This window comes from Mercenaria mercenaria, chromosome 6 (assembly GCF_021730395.1).
Source record: "Mercenaria mercenaria strain notata chromosome 6, MADL_Memer_1, whole genome shotgun sequence".
NCBI classification, from domain to species: domain Eukaryota; kingdom Metazoa; phylum Mollusca; class Bivalvia; order Venerida; family Veneridae; genus Mercenaria; species Mercenaria mercenaria.
In genome coordinates this window covers 25,291,058-25,312,653 of record NC_069366.1, presented here as the reverse complement: position 1 = coordinate 25,312,653, position 21,596 = coordinate 25,291,058, and the positions used below count along the sequence as shown (strand labels likewise).

Below are 21,596 nucleotides of genomic sequence, written 5' to 3'. Positions count from 1 at the left end.
AGACATAACTGACGAGAACGATATGCATTTGAGTCGTTAATTATGACGTAGTAAATGCGGTAGGTATTTCCCATGCGCAGAATATACTTCCGGTTAATGCAAACCGCAAAAATTCATTTCTGCTGTGCTCGAAGGTCGCAGAAAAAAACACGCAGAAATAATCTAGGCCCATTTTAGGACAAAACCGCAGAATTAACCCGATATACGGTAGTTAACAACAGAACAGAAGCTCTTTACTAACAAAATAAAGTATAGGTTAATACATTCAATGGTAACAATCCTAGAGAAGTTACTATTATTACATTCTACTCTATATTTTTCATCCATGGCAGGAAAGGAGACAACTGACACGTGAGAGTTACAATACATATAGCTAACTTGCAGCTACACGCCCCTTTTTCACACAAACGCAGTGATGAGAGCCATCGATATGACTGTTGTCGATGATAGACCTGTAAAAAATAAAAATATTTAGATGCAAAAATTTACAAGATGCACTGTAAATTAAATATTCTGATTAGTGTTTTAAGTAGTCGCAATAAAACATAAATGCTTTAGGAAACCCAGAAATGCATCAACGCGTTTTGCACTGATTATTAACTGAATGATGATGAACACACATTTAGCAAGTTCACGTTTTCTACATATGTCACTGATCTATACGTATTAAGTTGGTTTTCAATTAAAACTCTGAATGTCGATTGTGCAAGACACGATTTGCCGACAGGCTTATGAAAAGTACAACTGTAGCTGTTAATGGATTGCCGAATATTTATGTATCCCCTGTTCCATTAATTAATAAATTTAAGTTGATGTTTGCCAAAATCACTGCATAGGCTGGTCATTTTAGCTTTTGGTTTTGAACTAATTCTAACATAAACGTCTTACTCATACTGTCGCTGTTACTGTGTACCATATGCTGTACTGTTCTACAACTGGTATACTATAGCATAGATGTTTGCTTAAAAAGTCAAAGTAAAAGCTATTCAAGATTTCTAGCAAGTGGTGGTAGGTTATGTTTAGTAATCTACCACATCTTTGTCCTAAAATGTCGGGGAGTGAAAATTCAGAACATAGTTATTCGACCAGATAGCAAAAGTACAGCAGTGCTTAATTTAAACGTTTGACGCCAAACGTACCCATTCACGCCGAATTGAAACCATACTGGACTAAAACTTCTAATAAGACTAGTGAAGTGTCATTTGAGAATATTACCATGCGACTTGAAATTATGTAGCCATTGTAATTAAGATAGTTCTGAATTGTTATGAAAAAAAATAGAAATTATACAACGACTGCAAATTAAAATGATATTTTACTCGCTCTGTACACAACAGAAAACGTCTACGTTCTTTTGGAACTACCTCGTAGTGGTACATTTCTGTTATTTGTTTTGTTTTGGTTTTTGTTGTTTTATTGTTCATTTATTTGCTAGATCTTCAGAAAATTGCAAGAAGAGTTATCCGGACAAATCTTTCAGTACTATATTTCATTCTGTAAAACTTCATAGCTTCAGCTCATAAACCAAGCATGATACATGTGTGTCCGGACTGAAAACGCGAATTCCCTTGATGATAAATGAGCAAAATCCCTTGAAAACTGTAGGAGATTTCCGGACAGAACTATATATGTAGTGCGCAGAATAAGCATTCTGTAACATTTAAACGGACTGTGAATCCTAAGCCGATCATTAGCAGACGACATGCGTTGGTTCGCTTTATAGTTATACATTTCTGTAACTTTGGGATATGTAGAACTGTAATCAAATACCTTTCGTGACGGACTTGGCGGTAACTACATGCCTCCCAGTTTTTTATTTCGGGAGGCATTAAAACTGTGTCGCTATTATGTTAAAGGAACTTTATGTAAAACCGATTCATTCAAATAGTTACCCCAGTTTCCAGCATTTTCATAGTCTGTTAGTGTTTCTGTCTCCTGTGTTGCTGTTATGATATTGATTTGTTGGTTTGACACATCAGTTGTATTTACTAGTATTGTTGTATTAACGGTTGTATCATCACTAATGCTGGTGGTGTCTGAAAATGGATCGGTTTCAGGCGTTTGCGTTGTTACCACAGTAACATCCACGTCAGTTGTTCTCTCTGTTTCCTCTACAACCGTTGTTTCCTTTATACCATCGTCTTCTGTGGTGATGTCTGTCTGAGTTGTCCCTTCCACATCATCAGTTTTTATCTGCGTTGTTGCAGTTGTGAATTTCAGTTCCACTGACGTGAAGTCTACGTGCGTTGTCGTTTCAGTATTAGCTGCTGTCTTTGCCTCCTGCATACCTGTAGGCTCCGAATCAAAACTAAGCTGTGTTGTTGCAGATGCATCTGTACCTTTCTCCGTGAATTCTGTAGTGCTGAAGTTAATTTCAGTGGTGACGTTTGTTTTAGTGGTGGCAACTGAAATTCAAATAATTCTTTTTTCATTTGTTGATAACATACACTACCTTTGAGAGTCTACAGTTAAATATATTTTTTCATAATTAATTTACTGTATACCTACATATTTTCCGTCTGGCATACATCTTTTATTTCACTAAAGAATACATAACTTTGTATTCAACTTCAATTGGATATGGAAAACTATTCAATGATGGGACTACTTGGCTTTCGTTTTGACTTCAAATATTGCGTAAGAAGTAAGGACACCTCAACATTTCATGCGTCAAAATGTTCACGGTTTTAAACAAGTTATCGGTCTTAACTGTCGAAAATGATAGTCATGTTTGGCTAATGTTGGTTTTGTGAATCATGACTGTAATGGATTGCCGAACATGTATGTTATACCTGTTCCATTAATTCATTAATAGAAGTTGGTGTTTGCCAAAATCTCTGCAAATCTTAGAAAAAGTGACATTTAAGCAATTCTTTGGTCTTCAATGATGCAGTTGGTTGTTGTGGACTTTGTCTGTCCGGGATCACACTCGACGCAAGCGCTTTGTGGGAACCATGCATGGCAAAAATTCATTTGAGCGAAATATACCATTGTGCAGATCTAGGTACTGTTATATTAACCTTATCTTAGGAAAAACAGAATGTGTGTTTGCCATGTGATTTCTCGACATATACCTGTTTAAGTATTTATTTAGATATACAATTCAGCACTTTAGAATTTTCTTCCTGTACAACGTAGAAAAATGATAATGAACAGCATTTCCCAAACGTTTCCCTTTGCATCGTAAAATGATTTACAAAACAAAAATATTTAACGGTCTTATAATGTTTTTTTCTTCAAACTTTTCAAAAACCAAGTGTATAGACTATACACTATTCTGAAGGTTTCGTTTTTTTGGTTAGCGCCGTCTTTTCAACAGTATTTCAGTTATTATCTGCGGACAGTTACCTAACCAGCGTTTCATGATTTTGTACCAGTAAAAGCCTGTTCTCCGCGAGTAACTCGCAACATCCCCAATTGAATTAGCGTTGAAAGACGGATGATATCAGATAATGTATTTTAACAAAACGTCACGGAGAATATACGCCTCGCCCGGGGATCGAACCGACAACCCGGGATCCATAGATCTGCTCTCTTTTTACTGAGCTAAGCGGGAGAGCAATATTCTAATGGTTTACTATATCAGTAAGCAAAAATTTTCATCATTTCTGTAACAGATTCTTTGATACAAATCTGAAAGTAGATCGAACGCTGCATACCGTCATATTATTGTAAATGTTTCAAATTTAGAAAAGACGTTCACATTAAATGAGCCGCACCATAAGAAAACCAACATAAAAATTGAATGCGAACAGCACGGATCCTGAGTAAACTGCGCGGATGCGCAGGCTGGCCTGGATCCGTGCAGGTCGCAAATGCACTATGTTGGTTTTCTCATGGTGCGGCTCAAATAGTAAAATACTAAAGCGAATATGTGTTCAGTCAGAATCTATTTAGAAAAGTAAGAGTTAGTCACGATTTTTGAATTAGATGTAAAATAAAAGGAACGTGTCAGTATGATGTGTCTTACACATTACAATATATTTTAAGCAGTACTGATTTTAACTTTTATAACGTGTTTATCAGTTATCAGTCAATTATCGAATACTAGAGTAAATACATGTACATGTTGTATTTTCACAGTAAAAATATTTAGACATATTTTTCACAGGTAAAAACTATACAATGGGTAATTTTAGTCAAAGCATGAAACCCAAAAGAAAATTTGTTTGTTCTACATGTAAGATGAAAATATATTTCACTCTCATGAACATCATATTTTATAATTAAAATATTGCATCTGATGTTCACTCGTGCTTACACTGAAACAAACAAATATCCTCTATATATCACTTTCGAAAGCATATCAATTACATTCTGTTTACTAGTATTGATCTGGAGGCATGTCCCTTTAATAAAACCATTTGAAAAATTCGGAAAGAAATATTAGAAAAATATGTAAATGTTATTGTATGAATATACAAAAATGTATTGTAGGCGTATGATGTTCTCGCTTTGTGCGTTTTGCTAACAACATGAAGTATATTTTTGATTTGCGTTGCAAAAATCAAGGAGACTTATTTCTTGAAGACGATATCAATTACGTGTTTAAAAACTGTTAATTATGTTTCGGTAGTCACGTCTTTCAAATTTCGAGGTAATATAATAATCAAGGCGAACCGATATTTTAGATAGAATTGTTGCATTATTTAGGATGAAGTTAGATTACATCACAATATTTGTATCCGTGAGGGACATCGACTGCATTTTTAGAGTGACTCCTGTACCTGTTGTTGTGGTATCCAATTCCACTGATATATTGTCAACTTGCGTTGTTGTTTCAGAAGCATCTGTATGGATGGTCCCCTGCTCGCTAGTCGTAGTGGTACCAGTGTTTCCATTCTGCATTGTGTTTTTAAGATTTGTTGTAGTCACTTCAGTGATGTCTGTTTGTGTAGTCTCTTGCGTTTCAGCTTTGCTTGTAGTCTCAATATTGTCATACGTAGTTGTTTCAATTACATAAGGTTCACTTGTGTGCCGCTCTGTACTGAGGACAGTTGCTTTAGTGGTTGGTACTGTAATCAAAAGAAACTTTTATGTAACATGAAATGAAATTTTAGTACATATCATACGTAGTGTGTGTTCGGGTTAAACGGCTATTTCAATAATGTTTCTATCATATACAGGATGGTAGTTTTACAGGATGTTGCAATGAGCTCAATGCCCAAATTAATAGTGCTGCTTCACTGGAATATCACCGTAGACACATGACATGCCACCCCACCCAGTCAAACTATACTGACAACGAGCTGCAAATTCAAAGAACTATCATTTTAATGTTGAGCGCTAAGTGCCGAAGCTTCTAGTACTTTAACGCTTTTAGTATGACGCGGCAAAGGAGCGATCCAACGTCCCCCCACCCACCCACCCGCCCGCTTCCCCCAAACTCGAAGCGAGCACTAAACCAATAGGCTGTCTAGGCGGTATAATGAATACTCAGTATAACAGACCTCAGACATAAGGGGCTGGATCTTGCACAAAGCTCACTTTCTAATTAAGATGACATTTTTGTCAAGACATATTAGAATTCTTTAATGAAAGGCATAGTTGTAGACCGGACGAGAAATGGGACGGATGGACGATCAGACAAAGGTGGGGGAACAGTAAAGCATTTTGCTAAGTTGAATGGCCAATTTTCTTGAAAATACATCCATAAATTGCAAAGTATTCGACGTAAAAGAAATAATACTTTTAATCTTTGACTTCATAATAACACATTAACCTTCACGATTGAAATCTGGGTCTTTTACGTCACATTTTGTCTGCTTGTTTGGAATATTTATGTTTCTTAATATTGAAATCACTTGAAGAATGGCAGAGTTATGAACCGAAAACAAATTGCGACGGACGGAAAGATAATATTATGGATCGAACACAAAGTGCGACGGACGGAAAGACAATTAAGTGAAAATAGTTTTAATATAATTCATTGTTTTCTACAATTTGAGATGTTTACAAAAGGAACGACATATATTAATGTAATTTTGCTGACATTTCATATATCTTTTAGCAGGAAAGTCCTTAATGAGCAATAAATATTTTCTACTTTTATCACAGAAAACTTAAGGACATAATACTGTTTCTTGTTCTGTTGAAAAATAACAGCAGACTGAATTGAAAATAATATAATAAAAGAAATAAACCTGTCCACTGAGTAGTCGAGACCCATAAAACAGTATTAACAAGTAAAATTACAGAGAACGACTGAAGCTAAATCTCAAATGTGTATAAAAGCCAAAAACTTTAAAAATACTAGCAAATAATTTTATTTTTAAGTCTTAAACTGACCAATAGTTAAACTATTTCTGACAACCTGAGGAAGGCTATACAATATGTACACGCCTCTGTATGAGAATGACCTTTTACCAAAAGTGTTTACTTTGGGCATTGCATTACGTGCATTGTCATTGAAGGAGAAACTAAAAAAGGTAACCGGGACGGGTATAGCAGTCTTATTTGGCCTGGTACAGCTATTATGGCCTGGTACAGCTATTATGGTGGAATAAATGTTCACCAAGACAAACTGTAGCAGACAGTGCCCATTTTAATACTAAAGACATGCCAGAAAGTAATCTGGTCTAATCTGGCCATTGCAAAAAATATCCTGTCTTGACTATGACCTTAATCTAGGTTTAGATCCAAACAATATTGCTTCAGTCTAACAAAGATGACGTGGAGGCGGGGACGGCTTATTATCAACCAGCCATTCACTAACCTGTTCAAATTCTATGTAGGATATTAGTATAGTTTTTACAGTGACCAATACACCTGAATCAATAGCATACAGTAAGAGCTTCTTTTTTTTTATTTAACAGCAAACATATCTTTAACATCAATTAAAAACAAAAGTGGTCCTAGAAAGAAACATTGAGCTTATCAAAAAGTGATTCTAGCTTGAGTAGAAAAAGTACCCGAAACATCACAAGTTGATACCTCTCAGACAAATATGATACTGATGTTGTACAAATCAATTGCTTCAAGCTTCATGAGTAAAATACTGTGACTATATCAAAGGCCTTTAACAAATCAATTCCTACCATGCTACTATGTTACCAAGTTTTACCTTCGACATCGACAAGGTTGTTGCAAAGGGCCATACATCTTGTTCCTTAACCAATCTAATAACATACAGGCTGCATTGACTTGTATCGTATCAGTAAATATGTCTACCATGTGTTATTGAAACATTGCAGGGTGACATCTCCCTAAAGCAGTTACAATTTCTAAAATGTTGTATTACAATAATCTAAACCATGTTATAACTTCAAATGAGCGGACAGAAGGACGGACAACATCAAAACTATATCAATACGCCTTTGATGGAGGATAATAAAAATGGTTAAAAAACTCGTTGATCCTCCACTGCTATTCTGTCCTTATCCCTTTGAACATGAAATTTGTGTCTTACATGTGACACATCAACTTGTTGTGGTGAATATCTTTGAAAATAAGTATTTAATAGAAAAATAGAAAATGACCATAAACTGTGGCATCGACCTTTAAGTGTATGACCTGGTCTTACACATGACATGTCACCTTTATACAGTACCTATAATAATATTCCATGCTATTTGAGTATCCATCCCTGCCGGAAAAGAATGGGATGGGCTCACACACCGAAACGTTTTAAAGCTTTAATTACCCTCGACTGGTTTTCAACTAACTGGATATTAAAAATTGTTTATATGTTTAGGTTTATCTATGTGTATATGCGTTTCTTAGAGAGTCGAATATAAATTTCCGACTTACAGACTGGGAATATCACTTCAAATGAATCTGCAACGGCGGTTACTGTCATAAATCCTGTGTCAATAGATCCACCAGATTCAACAAACTCTCTGCCTGTTTGAATTGCAGTCTCAATGTTTGGAGTAGAAGGTTCTAATTCCATTTTCACTCCAAGTAGTCCTGTAATTAAAAAAAAACAAAGCTGTCATTCCTACAAAAATAATAGTCTGAATATGAAATAATTTGAAATTTCATGTTTCTTGGATGGAATTGAAGCAAGAAGGTTATAATCGCCCTACATCGTTCACCTGAGTTTCTAAGCTGGCTTGAACCATTTTGGTAGAGGGTCAAGAAAGGAAAATTTTAACACTTAACACACTATGATTCCACTTATTGAGCTGACTTGGTTGGTTTTGTATATGTAATTTATGTCTTTATAACGCTACTATTTCTAAATTCAAAACATTTTTTTAAACTTGATTTTTACTCACAGGAAGACTACTTATACCAGATGTATGACCATATGAATGCAAAAACTGATATTATTGTGTGTTTTGTGATTCCATTTATTCCATCTAAAATTATAGTTACATGGATAGTGCAATATTTAGGCAATTTCTGAAACAACAGAAGAAAAGTATCTTAAAACCCTAACAGTTAAGATAAATCAGTATGTTACAGTATTGGCTTTAATTTTTTCTTAGATATCTTTTAAACTAGAATGTGTCTATAAGACACAGGGTGTGCCCCCCACTGGTACATGTCACAAATAAGGGGCAATAATTCAAATGTTTGCAGTGTTGAAATGGGGTTTAGCCTAAACAAACATTTTATGAAAAGGATTCATTATTCTAGGCCATATATTTTTGAGCTATGAGCATCACAAACAAAAAATCCACTATTTTGGCTATTTCAAGGGTAATAACTCTGTAATAAGCGCAAAGATTCTCAAAAAGAATGCCAAGTGTGCAAGGTCACATCATGATAAAGACTCAAGCAAGGTTGCATGAATTTACATTAAACTGTTTATGAGCTAGGCACATAATTAGGTGAAAATGTGTATTTTTTTTACTATTTCAGGGGCCATAACTTTAATAATTGGGGGTAGAACCAGCCAAATATAACAGGTGTGCAAGTTTATATCATGATAAAGACTTATGCAAGTTTTCAACCATCTATATTAAATACTTTTTGAGCTAGGTGCTTCAAAAGTTGAGAAAATGTGCGTTTTTTACTATTTCAGGGGCCATAACTCTCATTATAGGGGTGGAGCCAGACAAAAGTAGGAAGTGCACATGATCATATCATGATAAAGACTCCCACTAGGTTTAATCAATTTATATGAAATAATTTTGTGCTAGGCGTGTCACAATGTGAAAATGTGCATTTATGACTATTTGAGGGGCCATAACTCTGAAAATAGGGTGTAGAGCCAGACGAAAAATAGGTGGTGCGCAGGTTCATATCATGATAAAGACTCACACAAGGTTTAATCAACTGAAATGCTTTTTGAGCTAGATGCGTCACAAGGTGAAAATGTGCATTTTTGACTATTGCAGGGGCCATAACTCTGACAAAAAGGGGGTAGACCAAAATGAAAAATACGAGGTGCGCAAGTTTATATCATGATGAAGACTCATGCAAGGTTTCATGAATCTATATCAAATACTTTTTGAGTAAGGCGTGTCACAAGGTGAAAATGTGCATTTTTGACTATTTCAGGGGCCATAACTCTAAAAATAGGGGGCGGAGCCAGACAAAAAATAGGAGGTGCGCAAGTTCATATCAAGATAAAGACTCATGCAAAGTTTCATGAATCTATATCAAATACTTTTTGAGCAAGGCGTGTCACAAGGTGAAAATGCATTTTTGACTTTGTCAGGGGCCAATACTCTAAAAATATGGGGCGGAGCCAGACAAAAATAGGAAGTGCGCAAGTTCATATCATGATAAAGACTCATGCATGGTTTCATGAATCTATATCAAATACTTTTTGAGTAAGGCGTGTCACAAGGTGAAAATGTGCATTTTTGACTATTTCAGGGGCCATAACTCTAAAAATAGGGGGCGGAGCCAGACAAAAAATAGGAGGTGCGCAAGTTCATATCAAGATAAAGACTCATGCAAAGTTTCATGAATCTATATCAAATACTTTTTGAGCTAGGCGTGTAACAAGGTGGAAATGCATTTTTGACTTTGTCAGGGGCCAATACTCTAAAAATATGGGGCGGAGCCAGACGAAAAATAGGAAGTGCGCAAGTTCATATCATGATAAAGACTCATGCAAGGTTTCATCAATTTATATCAAATACGTTTTGAGCTAGGCGCGTCACGAACTTCGGACGGACGGACGCACGGACAAGTCCAAATCTATATGCCCCCCCCCCACCCCACGACTCATGGGGGAGGGGGGGGGGGGCACAAAATGCAATAGTAGTAGTAATGTAGTAACGTATTTTAAAGAGTATTTTGGATAAAAATCTCACTGTCTGACAAGAAGCATATTGTATTCTTATAGTAAAAAATAACTAATATTAATTATATTTCAGGAATATTTTCGGAATAATTGATGTAATAAAAAAGGTTGATGAAATGGTAATGTAACATGTGAAGTGTATGTTACATTATTATTCCTCCTTCAATTAAATGTCAACGCTAAGTCTGCGAACATTATAGATCATATAAAATATTTATTTCTTCAATTAATTATTAATCTATCTTATTATTATATCATTTTATTCAGTTTTAGTGGTCTCACAATGTATTCGTTGTTTCTGGCACTGGTTCATTTTATGCAAATTAGCTAAGCGCACCTAGTTTCGAGTTTTAAAAAAAAATATCAGAAGAGTAACAAGATAGTATTCTAAAAACACTGAGAGACTTTAAGACCAGATCAAATCTGATTGAAACACTTACACAGATTTAAAACTTTAGAGGAAATATTATTTTTAATCAAATTTTATCATTTTGTAACATTCTCATTAATATTCATGAATATATAAATTAGTTAATTAACACAAAAGTCCTTCGATTTATATGACAATGTCTTAGCTTTATAATATAGGGTATAATAGAAATTGCACCTCGCTTTAACACAAGGTAAGGAAGTAACAGACTGCAATGTGACGGATCGATGACCTATAATTGTATCGGTGCGACGTTGAACCCAACAAAAACAAAAAAAAAACAAAAAAAAAAAACAATGTGACGTATTCAGTGTACATTAACCTGAATTCTAAGCCTCGAACGTATTATCTTACCTCCCCCATCTTTAGTTTAATCACTTTAATCAAAACATTGCCTTCGAACATTTAATAGCTGAGCATAGAACACATCGATTAAGTGAACCTTCATAACAAATAAAGCTTTGGTGAAAAAATCTTCTGCAAAACTACTTTGAAAACTGACATGCATATTCAGAGACATTCTTGTTTCTTTTGGTAGCTGATAACTTGATGACTTTATCAAAAAAAGTTATTTTTCTCAAAGATGTTTCATTAAGTATAAAAAATCTAAAAAACTAGATTGCTCCGTTTTACTTCAAAATACATTTACTTATAAAACAGAACTTTGAACCTTGAGATCCTTTTCTAATTTACACTTTTAATAGGCGTAAGATCGGTTTCATTTTTCCAAGTCGTGAGTTTAAATCTCACTGGGATCACTGTTTCTTTAAGTGTTGTTAACTTTATTACTTATAGTTATTACAAATTCCGTTCAAATGATGAAAACATACATAGCTTTCAAAACGGAAGTATATGGACAACCTTATATAAAACATCAGCTCTTTTCTGTAGAAATAGCTTTAGTCCTTCGGCTTTTTCCACAAATTTATAATGTTCACCGGAAGTCATTTCGAGATTATTTTTTTCTCTTTTTATTTTCACAGATTCATATCTTTCACTGAAATATCGGCGAAAAACCCAATCTTTGTAGCGAAAATGCACACCTTTGACCTTTTGACGTGATCTTTCTATGAACATTAAAAGGTTGAAGTTACCTTCGTGGCCGAGTGATTAAGGTCGCCGAATCTGTATCACTTGCCCCTAACCGATGTGGGTTCAAGCCTCACTTCGAGCGTTGAATTATGTACGTGAGAAAAGCCTTTTTAACTGGTTTACGGAAAGTTGGCGGTTCTACTCAGGTGCCCGATCGTGATAAATAATGTTTGGAGGGGGCCTCCACCATCATCAAAACTGGATTATGGTATCACCTATAATTGTGCCCCTGTGTCGTTAAACAAAAAAAAAGGAAAACAAGCACAGTTACAATCTGCAGTTTTCACAATTTTCATAAAAGTAACAATGGATGTGGCTGTTTGAGCATTAATAAGAATACCATTTGCCTCTTTTTGAAAAATATAGGCACACAATAGTTGATATAGAATATTACCATTTGCGTCATACAGCGAAATATCCTGGATATGTTCATCTTCAACTCCATCAAAAAAGTTCGGTATCTGAGCCCTTATTGCCGGAATAATTACTGAGCCAAAACTACCCGCAAGCGAATAAGGCACGCTGACAGCAAATGTGACTGGAAAAAGAAATAAAAGAGGCATATGTATTAGTTTTCTCGCTGTATCAGCATAACTGTAGAAAGAGCAGATGATGCAAAACTACCTTAAGCTTCTCAGTTATTCTATAATGTCATGAAAATTATCTTGCTCCATGCCGTTTTTCATAGCTCACAGTGTGAACTCTAAATCAAAACCAGCAATTACATCTTATTTAATTGCAATGTCCATTACCAAACATCGTGCTTACAGTTATTCGCAGTTTAGAAAATTTAATATTAAAAGAAGAGATAAAATAGCACGGAAAATTCGTGTTTCTTTCGCTTAGTCAGCTATATGCAGTTCCGTTTGCCTTGGTAAACAGATGCATTTCTGTTTCTCCGAGCGGAAGTGATTTATGGCATTTCTAAAGTGTCACTTTAGCCAATTAAAAAGTTTTAAAGTTCTCTGCTTTAAGTGAAAAGTCAGACACTGGCTGAAACTCCGCACCAAACAAAGCAGTGTACGTGATTGAACAGGAAATGAAATTTTATAACGATACTGGTGTCTTTGTTGTAGACGCTAAGCAGACAGTCTGATGGGGTTTCATGAAAAAAAAAGACGTTGCCTTTCACTTTGAAGTGTGAGCATGACTTTTATTGTTGTATCAAGTGACCTAATTATTTAAATACGTCCCATATGCGAAACTGATCTCTAAGTTACGGTGTATGGAATTGAATTGAGGTTGTGCTTAAATTCAGAGTTTCGTAGTTGTTTATCCGAACTTAGCTAAGATGTTATCAATACAATGTTATTGATACATGTCTAATCAGGAATGTGGTATATATATGATACTCTCAAGTTAAAATGACAAGGAAGGACTACGATGCATAACGAATGAAAAACAACAAACACCACTTTATTCTACCTAAGGGGGTAAATGTACAGTTTAAAAGGAACAAGAAAATTAGAATATTGACTAAAATATCATTGCTATAAACACTTTTACCACAATAAACGGTCATATACTAATTAACTGGTATTTTGGAAGGACAAACAGTCGATGTTGTGCAGTCATCAACTTCTCAAGAAAGACCATTGTTCTGATATTGCTGATAGTAAGCCTGTAAGAAACCTATATTGAGATAATAGAGCAAAACTACTTTAAAATGCAAGTGACATTGGTCCAAATGATTGTTTAATATGTGAAATAAAACACATACTTTCTTAACTTAAAAACGCAAATCAAAGTATAAAACTAAACATATAAGACACTGTCTATTCCAAACGTACGTACTGTGTAATAAGTTTGATGTTGATTACCGAAAGAGGAATAGGCAAGGCCATGCCTACATTATAAAACAGATCATTGTCCCGTTAAGGAATTGCATTGTGCGTTATAAACCTAATACATAGAAACAACGACATAGTAACGACACTATACACAACATACAACAGTCCTTTACAAATGCGCAACAATCCTTAACAAATGCATATATAGAAGTAGTAGTACACAACTTACATATATACAACCCCAAAAAAGTAACAAAATAAATTGTGTTTAAAACTTAGCATAGATTAACTTTACATGCATATACAAAGCAGTAACCGGGATTTTGGTTGAAATAAAAGGCCCATACCTACTATCATATAAAAAATAAATGGGGCAAATAACAATTCCTACAATATAATAAAAAATAAAAAAGAAATAAAACAAGAGCTGTCACTACTGATGGCAAATGCCCTCGAAGCATACCAAAGAATGCTACGGTTATCTGCGCAAAAAAGAGACAAAACAAAAACAGTCATCGTTTTGTGACATCGACCTTGACCTTAAAGACCGGGTCATAAGCGCGACACACCTCAATATGTTAACATTTGTGTCAAATTATTTTCAAATAGAGTTATGGACCAGATAATAAACACCTTTGACTTCTACATTTGACATTGACTTCGGAGCAAGTGGTCTGGGTCTTGTGCATGACACGTCATCTCATCATAGGGAACATTTATGCCAAGCAATTTTGAAATCCCTTCATCAGTAGCAGAATGCAGAATTATGGACCGGACAAGAAACCATGATAACCTTTAACCTATAAGTGTGAGACTGACCTTAAAGCAATAGGTCTGGATCTTGCGCATGACACATTGTCTCTTTATGTGGAACATTTATGCAAAGTAATTTCAAAATCCCTTGATAAATGGCAGAGTTATGGACCCGACGCGAAACAGATCCTGTTCACATTTGACTTCTAAATGTGACCTTGACCTTGGGGCTAGTGGTTTTAGTCTTGCGCATGACACGTCGTCTCATTATGGTAAACATTTATGCCAAGTTATTTCAAAATCCTTTCATGGCTGGCAGAGTTATGGACCGGACACTAAACAGACCTTGTTAAACTTTGACCTCTAAGTGCGATATGCCCACCTTCAAGGGCATAATTATTACACACGAAAAAAACTTACATTCTTTCTGACGCATTCATTTAACTGAAAACGAAAGGAATTTTCCATGCGATGTCCGATACAAATTGCTTTATTTTCTGCTCTTTGATTTCTTTCCTGTTTTTTTTCTAGTGAAACTGTTTTTGTCTCGTTTGTGTTGTTAAATCTGGTGCCATTATTTGGGCCAGATCAGACATTAAAATAAAAAATGTGAAATTTCGCAAATCGAAAGCAAAAAGATCGTCATTTACGACATACACTGCACCATGCACAAATACACCTATCAAATTATAACGAACATTCAGTCCAATCGCACCGTACGTAACTTATTCCCTATGATTGTTTCCAAAGCTTTTAGAATTATAAAACCCGTCGTATTAAGGGGAGAGATAGTCTAGTGGTTAAAGTATCGGCACGGAGTTCGAGAAACTACAACTCATTAAACGAAGCTTTTGCCTTAGACGCTTCAGCTCTAATCAGTAAGTAATTTTTCAATTACTACGGGAATAGTTATTCATGTGCAACCAAAGCACAGAGCATCTAGCTAAAATTAGATCCCTACCAATAAAAAGGGCCAGTAGAAATCACAGCGGTTCATGACAAGAAAATCTCAACATGTTTTTTTTCTTTCTAGTTTTAGCTCTGTGGGTCCCTACAGCTGTTTACATAGAATTAAGAGAAATCCACGCAAGGATGCTGCAGACCAAGTTTAGTGAAGATACATCAAGCAGTTCAAGAAAGAGCTTTTTGAATTTTGTTTTCTTTTTTAGTCATATCGGACCATAAAGGGGCTACGAGAACCAAATGAACAACTTTTAAAGATGTGCATGCAAGTTTTGCTTATAATTACATCCTATTGTCTATAGCATTTAGTTATATTTCCCTATTCTTAGCTTCGATTGGCTCGTCCGGGCTTGTACATACTTGAGAGAACCTTGCCAAGATGCTGTCGACCAATGTTGGTGTAATGACTGGTTATTTCAGGGGAAGATGCGGGTACAAATTACGGACGAAAGAGCGTTGACGGCAATACTTTGGCTGGACCTCTGCTTCAGGTTAGCTACTAGTTCAGATGAGCTAAACAGATCAGAAAAAGAATGATTTAACGCTGATCGTGGAGGAATGACTGTTACTTTGACACTAATAAATAGTATAGGATAGAGGAAGAACAATGCCAAACAATTATCTCGTGGTTTGGAAATCTGTGGGGAGGTATTATATATACATAGACAGTAAAACAATATGAGATAAAAGTTCTGTCAATTCACGATGTTTTGTTGGTGTGGGAATAGAAAGATCAGGTTGACAAGAAATGTGGGAGGAAAGGGTATGAGAGAAACAGCATTATATATAATGTTATTAAGTAAAATGTAGAAAACAAAATTTTTAAGATGAAGAGTTAAAGCGTTTTTGTTGGGAAACTATGGGTGCGGAGATATTACGAGAACGGAATTAGGTGTTTGGATGATATAAATGGTGGAACATATGAAACGTAAGATATTGATAAATGTAATGAATGTTAAAAAGAAAAAGTGGTTTGCGGACATGTGATATAATTCTATAATTATACGAGGAAAGAGAGAAACTGAGATGTGTGCAAGAGATGTCAGACATAAAATTGTTTTTCTAATCGGGGTCGGGTAGGACAAAGGTGTAAACTGTGTTTCTACATTAAGCACGAGTTCAATTTCTCACAGCGGTTTCAGTAGTATCAATACATTTTTATACTTTCGATAAATAAAATACCAATAACTTACCTATAACTGGTTCAGTGCTGTAAACAGTAACTGAAAAATAACATGCTTAAATTAAGATGAACCACTTTATGAAATGGTGAGTTACCGCCAAACGACTTGAGTAAATGACGTAATGTTAAGAACAAGTGTTACTTTAAAATTTCCATATTTGTTTCCACAGGTCTAAGAAATGTACTTTTCAAATGATGTTAAATCAAGCATTTTAATGACAGAAAATGGCTGAGAAATTGGAACTGTTTCAGTCATTCATTTCATATTGTGACTTTCAGGATTTAAAAGATGGAGTAAAATCCAACACGTTCCTTTGACTTTTATTTAGCCTTTGGCTTGTACCTGGGTGGAACCACCGATCCTGATCCAGCTTGATTATGTGTTAGCAAGGCTCGAACGCCGGGGTAAAGTGGTAAATATTTACATGCTCTCTGCCATAACCGCTCGACCACTTTGGCAAGATATATGATAACACATGAGACGGTGTTAGTCGCGCCTTTTCTATTTAATCATTTATGCCAAGTTTGATACCATTTCCACAAAATATATTTAGGCAAAATATGCGCATTAATTAAATATCTATTTATGTATGATATTTATAATACATATATATTTAAAAATAATCGTATTTTCTTGTTGGTTTACAAGTCTTAAGTGATTAAGGGTGAGAATATTGCACGCAAATAAACCGCTTAAATATAGCAACAGGTGTTTTTGGCACCGGCGATGCTCGAGGTGTTTTCTTATGTGTTTCTTGGACTGAGCGCAAAACTATTGTATTTGTATATAAACAAAGAACAAGATACAATAGATTTGCGCTTAGAACACGATTTATTTTGTTCTTATTACCAATTTATCTTACAAAATATGTGTATTTTTATCCAAGCTCTTTAAGTTTGGTCCAGACATTCCATCGCCCGATAGTTTTAGATTTTTGCGATACATAATGGCCCCATTGCTTGTATCTAGGCCAGCTATATCACTACAAATAATGTCAGACCCCTAAACTTATTCCAACACAATGTCTCATTGATGATTCATAATCTTGATATACTTATGCAAAACATGAAAAAGTCCTCAAAATAAATCCACGCTAAACACTTAAAAATAGAAATATTCCTTTAATGAAAATATTGCAAGTTTATCTAAAATAAAATCAATTAAACGTTTCTTTATTCAGATGCATGCATTACATAATAAAACAGTTCAAGAAGCATTTTATGGATTATAATTGCTGTAACGGTATATCAAGTACCTTAGCCATCTGCTGTAATATTGTAAAATGCATTTTTGTTTTACGAATCTATTATGAATTATTTCTTCTAAGACTTGTTTCTGACTTTGAGATACACATGTTTGGTGTTCAAACCATTTTTTCTCATTTTTTTTCAATGAGAGACTGATATATAAATGTGGTTAGAAATTCTATATTTTAATTTCTGAAATTTGACACCCTGGCGCCTTTATTACAAAGATGGTAAAATACCAAACGTAACCTAGCAGTACCTGCTTAAAAATTCAAAATATCTTTTCTTCTCCTGAACTTCAAAACGAACACGATATAGTATACCAGTAGTAGATCAATACAAAATATGACCCACAGTAACGGCCATGACACATATTCGACGTTAATTTCAGAATTCCAGAAATGTGCCATAACTTTTTGGAGGACTTTTTCTGAGTTTTCAATTCCTTACATACTACTTATTCCACACCAAAACGTTTAAGTTGGAATGAGCTCAATTCTAAAAGTTAAAATGACAAGCCTTATTGTTGGATTTACTCAAATCAAGACAAATGAAAATGAAGTAATATATAATGTGATCGGCAAGACAAATCGATAAATGGTTCGCTGTTGCCTGGTATGGATTTACTTGACTCTTACATCCAGTATCTCGTTACCAGCACTAGAGTAAGTTAGTTTGATTTTACGGCAAATCGACACAAGAAAGGTTATGTTTTGATGAGATGAAACCATGTAATTAACATTATGTATGTCGTCTATACATCCTTACATCGTTGTTGGGTTTTTATTTTTGGGAGGCTGTGTAATTAGAACGTAGCTATTCTAACGCGATTGCTTTCCCTGTTTTATCAGTAATGAATATTACATGTACTTGAATAAAATGTTGTTTTTGGGAAAAAGATTGGCAAAAAACAATCTGGAATGGAGTTGCGCCCCGGGAATGGAGTTGCTCGTGTACACATTATATAATCAAATAATCATTTTTACATACCAATTGTTTTATACTGTCCTTGTTTCATTCTTATATTATTTTTATTTCTTTAGGTTTTGGCAAGAAAACTCTTTTGTAGTCAGTGTCCTTATAAAAAAACAGTTTACGGTCAACGCTAGGCTGAAAGTACACACAAAGTTAGGTGCGCAGTTAACGTAGCCAGATATTCGGTACCTGTAATAACCTATTTTCCGTATGTGCCAATTTCTCCACAAGAAATCAGAGTTGAAAGAAAAATTATTTCAGACTCGGAGTATTTTATCATAACGGATACCATACACCTCACCCGAGGATCAATCTCGTAACCCTGCGATACGTAGATCTGCTCTCTTCCTGATTATTGCTGTTTTGTATATGTGCGACCTGTGTAGCAACATTTCAGCAGGAAGACATCTTAATCCTTGCAACAGAGGAGTGTCCAGAAATGCAGAGAAACTTCACTAGCAGCATTCCTTAACCATGGAATAACAGATTTGTTTAAATGCAGTCAACGGCATTTGGTCAATGTTTGTCTAGAAATGCAATCGTTGCACATTTGTTTGTCTGCTAATTGCCATGTAATTATGCAAATGAATAGACAACGGTAATAACGTGGTTTAAAATATAGTACTTATGCATGTTTTCCTTATGACTATATTTCCATTATAATTACACTAACATTTCTATGGCCCACTGTACAATTGGTACGCACAATGATACAATGCGTGTTTTTCTTTATTTCCGATGGAATCGAAATCATAGTCCCATTTTTCTTGACATAATTCAGGCAGTTATTTCCATTGAAACGATACAGTTATAAGTATATGTACATATGTAAGCGCATACTTGTTGTTCAATCAAATACTTGATAGACAAGTTTGACATTATGGCGTATACGAGCAACTCCATACCCATGGCGCAACTCCATTCCCGATGATATTTTGTCAATTATGTCCCCGTGCGCAGGAATTGAAGCAAATAAATTTGATATTCGTTACTTTATTACAGTAAGTTTATCATTAGAAGCGTCAGATGTCCTCAGATTAGGCATATGAGGTCAGAAATTGCCATTTTTGTTGATTTCATACTTTTTTCACGCTTCGTGTCGCCAGAGTTTTTGTGATAATAGAGCCGAATCATAAATTTAACATTATATGATGTATTATCATATTTGTGTTGAATATCTTTTTTTTCACTTTTGCCCCAAAATGGCCTAAAAACTGAAAGTCTCTAAATGGAGAAAATTCCAAGTTTTCTTTCATCAAGAAGTATTGTTTTATCAAAATGCATTCAATATTTAGCCATTTATTCATTATCGAAGAAAATATCTGACATAAATGAAAATACTTTTAACATTACGGGTATAGGAAACCTTCATTTTTTATCTGAATTTTTAAAGAAATCAGAAATTTTCAATATAGGCACAGCTGTCGACCACAACCAAAAAATGAACATAAATTCTGTGAAAGAAGCTGGATCTATGGGGAAAATATTTTTATGGTCCATGACTGTGCTCACAATTAAAAACATTCCTATGTGACTTAAATATGGCAAAAACTGCCCATTTTCTCAAAAATCTGTGGTTCCAGCAATATTCAGTGACACCTTTTGAACAAAATAACAAATCTTTTTCAAAAAAGCTAAATTCACTATAAAGGATAAACATTCTGGAAGCAAACAATTTATATTTTTTTCATTTATTACAAATTTGAAAATTTTCTGAATTATGTAGGCCATATAAGGCTTACGTGAACCTTGTCCTTTGTTATTGTCTCATACGGAGCAAAATCATAACTTTACATACCTCAATTTCGTCTCTTTTTTTACGCGCAACACCAGCACCGGACGTCGCGCAACCCATTTTAAGCGTATGAACTGTGCGTTATTATATGGGTTTTGTACAGTCTGTTCAACTTTTAAGGGTGCAGCGAATTCATTTATTCTTGAATTGAATTTACAATAGTATTATACAAAGCAAGTATTGTTTGGGCTGCCACTGTACGTTATAATATGATTTTTGTACCGTTTGTTCAACTGTGAGAGTGCATCTTTAAAAGTGTTCATCTGTGTTTTTTTTGATGAATTCGAAAGATAAATTTACATTTGTAATAAATCGGAGGCAAATTTAGATAGTCAGTAATTGATTTGTTAAGCTTTCAAAATGGATAAAAATTCTATTAGTAACCGAGCAGTTGACGTTTAAACGGAAAAATCTCAGAAAATATAACCAACTTATTTGCAACAAAGGATGTTTTTAATTCAGATCAATGTAAATAACTTACCTGCCAGCAATAAAAAATATACTACTAACAAAGTCATTTTGTGAAAGAAATATCCTGCCATATTTTCCAACGAATTAGCTCAAACTATTTTGTCTAAAATATAAGCGCAAAAGAAACATTATTCTGAACATATTCATTTTTACGTTGACATCCGTCTGAAATTTCAAAGACATGTTTGCTTTGACAACCTTAAGAGTATTAAATATTTATACGTTTTCCAACTTGACTGGTACTATTTACTAACCACCAAGTCAACATGATCTTTAACAGGATCGTGTAACAGCTTTTTAGTGAAACCTGTACCTTTTTATTTTAAACGTATAGTAACACTACATTTACTACAGGATTCTAACATATTATTACCAATTTATTGGCTTTTAAGATGCGACAAACTGACAGACAGCGTCCCAGAATTCCTCTCTCATCTTCACTTTAGGGAATAACAAACAATATTCAAGACAGAAACAAACGAGAGGTAATATACGCCCTATATTCTAAATCATAGGAGGAGAAAAAAACATTTAAATAAATTACTTGTGTGTGCGTGTGCGTGTATGTGCGTGCGTGCGTCCGTGTGTGTGTTTGTGTGGTGTGTGTGTGTTTGCATGTGTTTGCAGATTAGAATCGTTTACAGCAAATAGCGCTGTGAGCACAATGCCAAACTTTATAGTGCTGCCTGACT

At 34.8% G+C, this 21,596-nt stretch overlaps 1 protein-coding gene across 1 annotated transcript; it reads right to left on the bottom strand.

Annotated features, from left to right (window-relative positions):
• Window positions 1–333: 333 nt before the first annotated feature.
• LOC123550258 (uncharacterized) lies at window positions 334–21,031 on the bottom strand. The gene is made up of 7 exons (XM_045338684.2): window positions 20,915–21,031; window positions 16,426–16,455; window positions 12,121–12,264; window positions 7,750–7,908; window positions 4,728–5,015; window positions 1,893–2,405; window positions 334–452 (listed from the first exon to the last, which is right to left on the bottom strand). The coding sequence occupies exons 1-7, from the start codon at window positions 20,973–20,975 to the stop codon at window positions 400–402; spliced, it is 1,248 nt and encodes a 415-aa protein (XP_045194619.2). The 5' UTR covers window positions 20,976–21,031; the 3' UTR covers window positions 334–399.
• Between the last annotated feature and the right edge of the window lie 565 nt (window positions 21,032–21,596).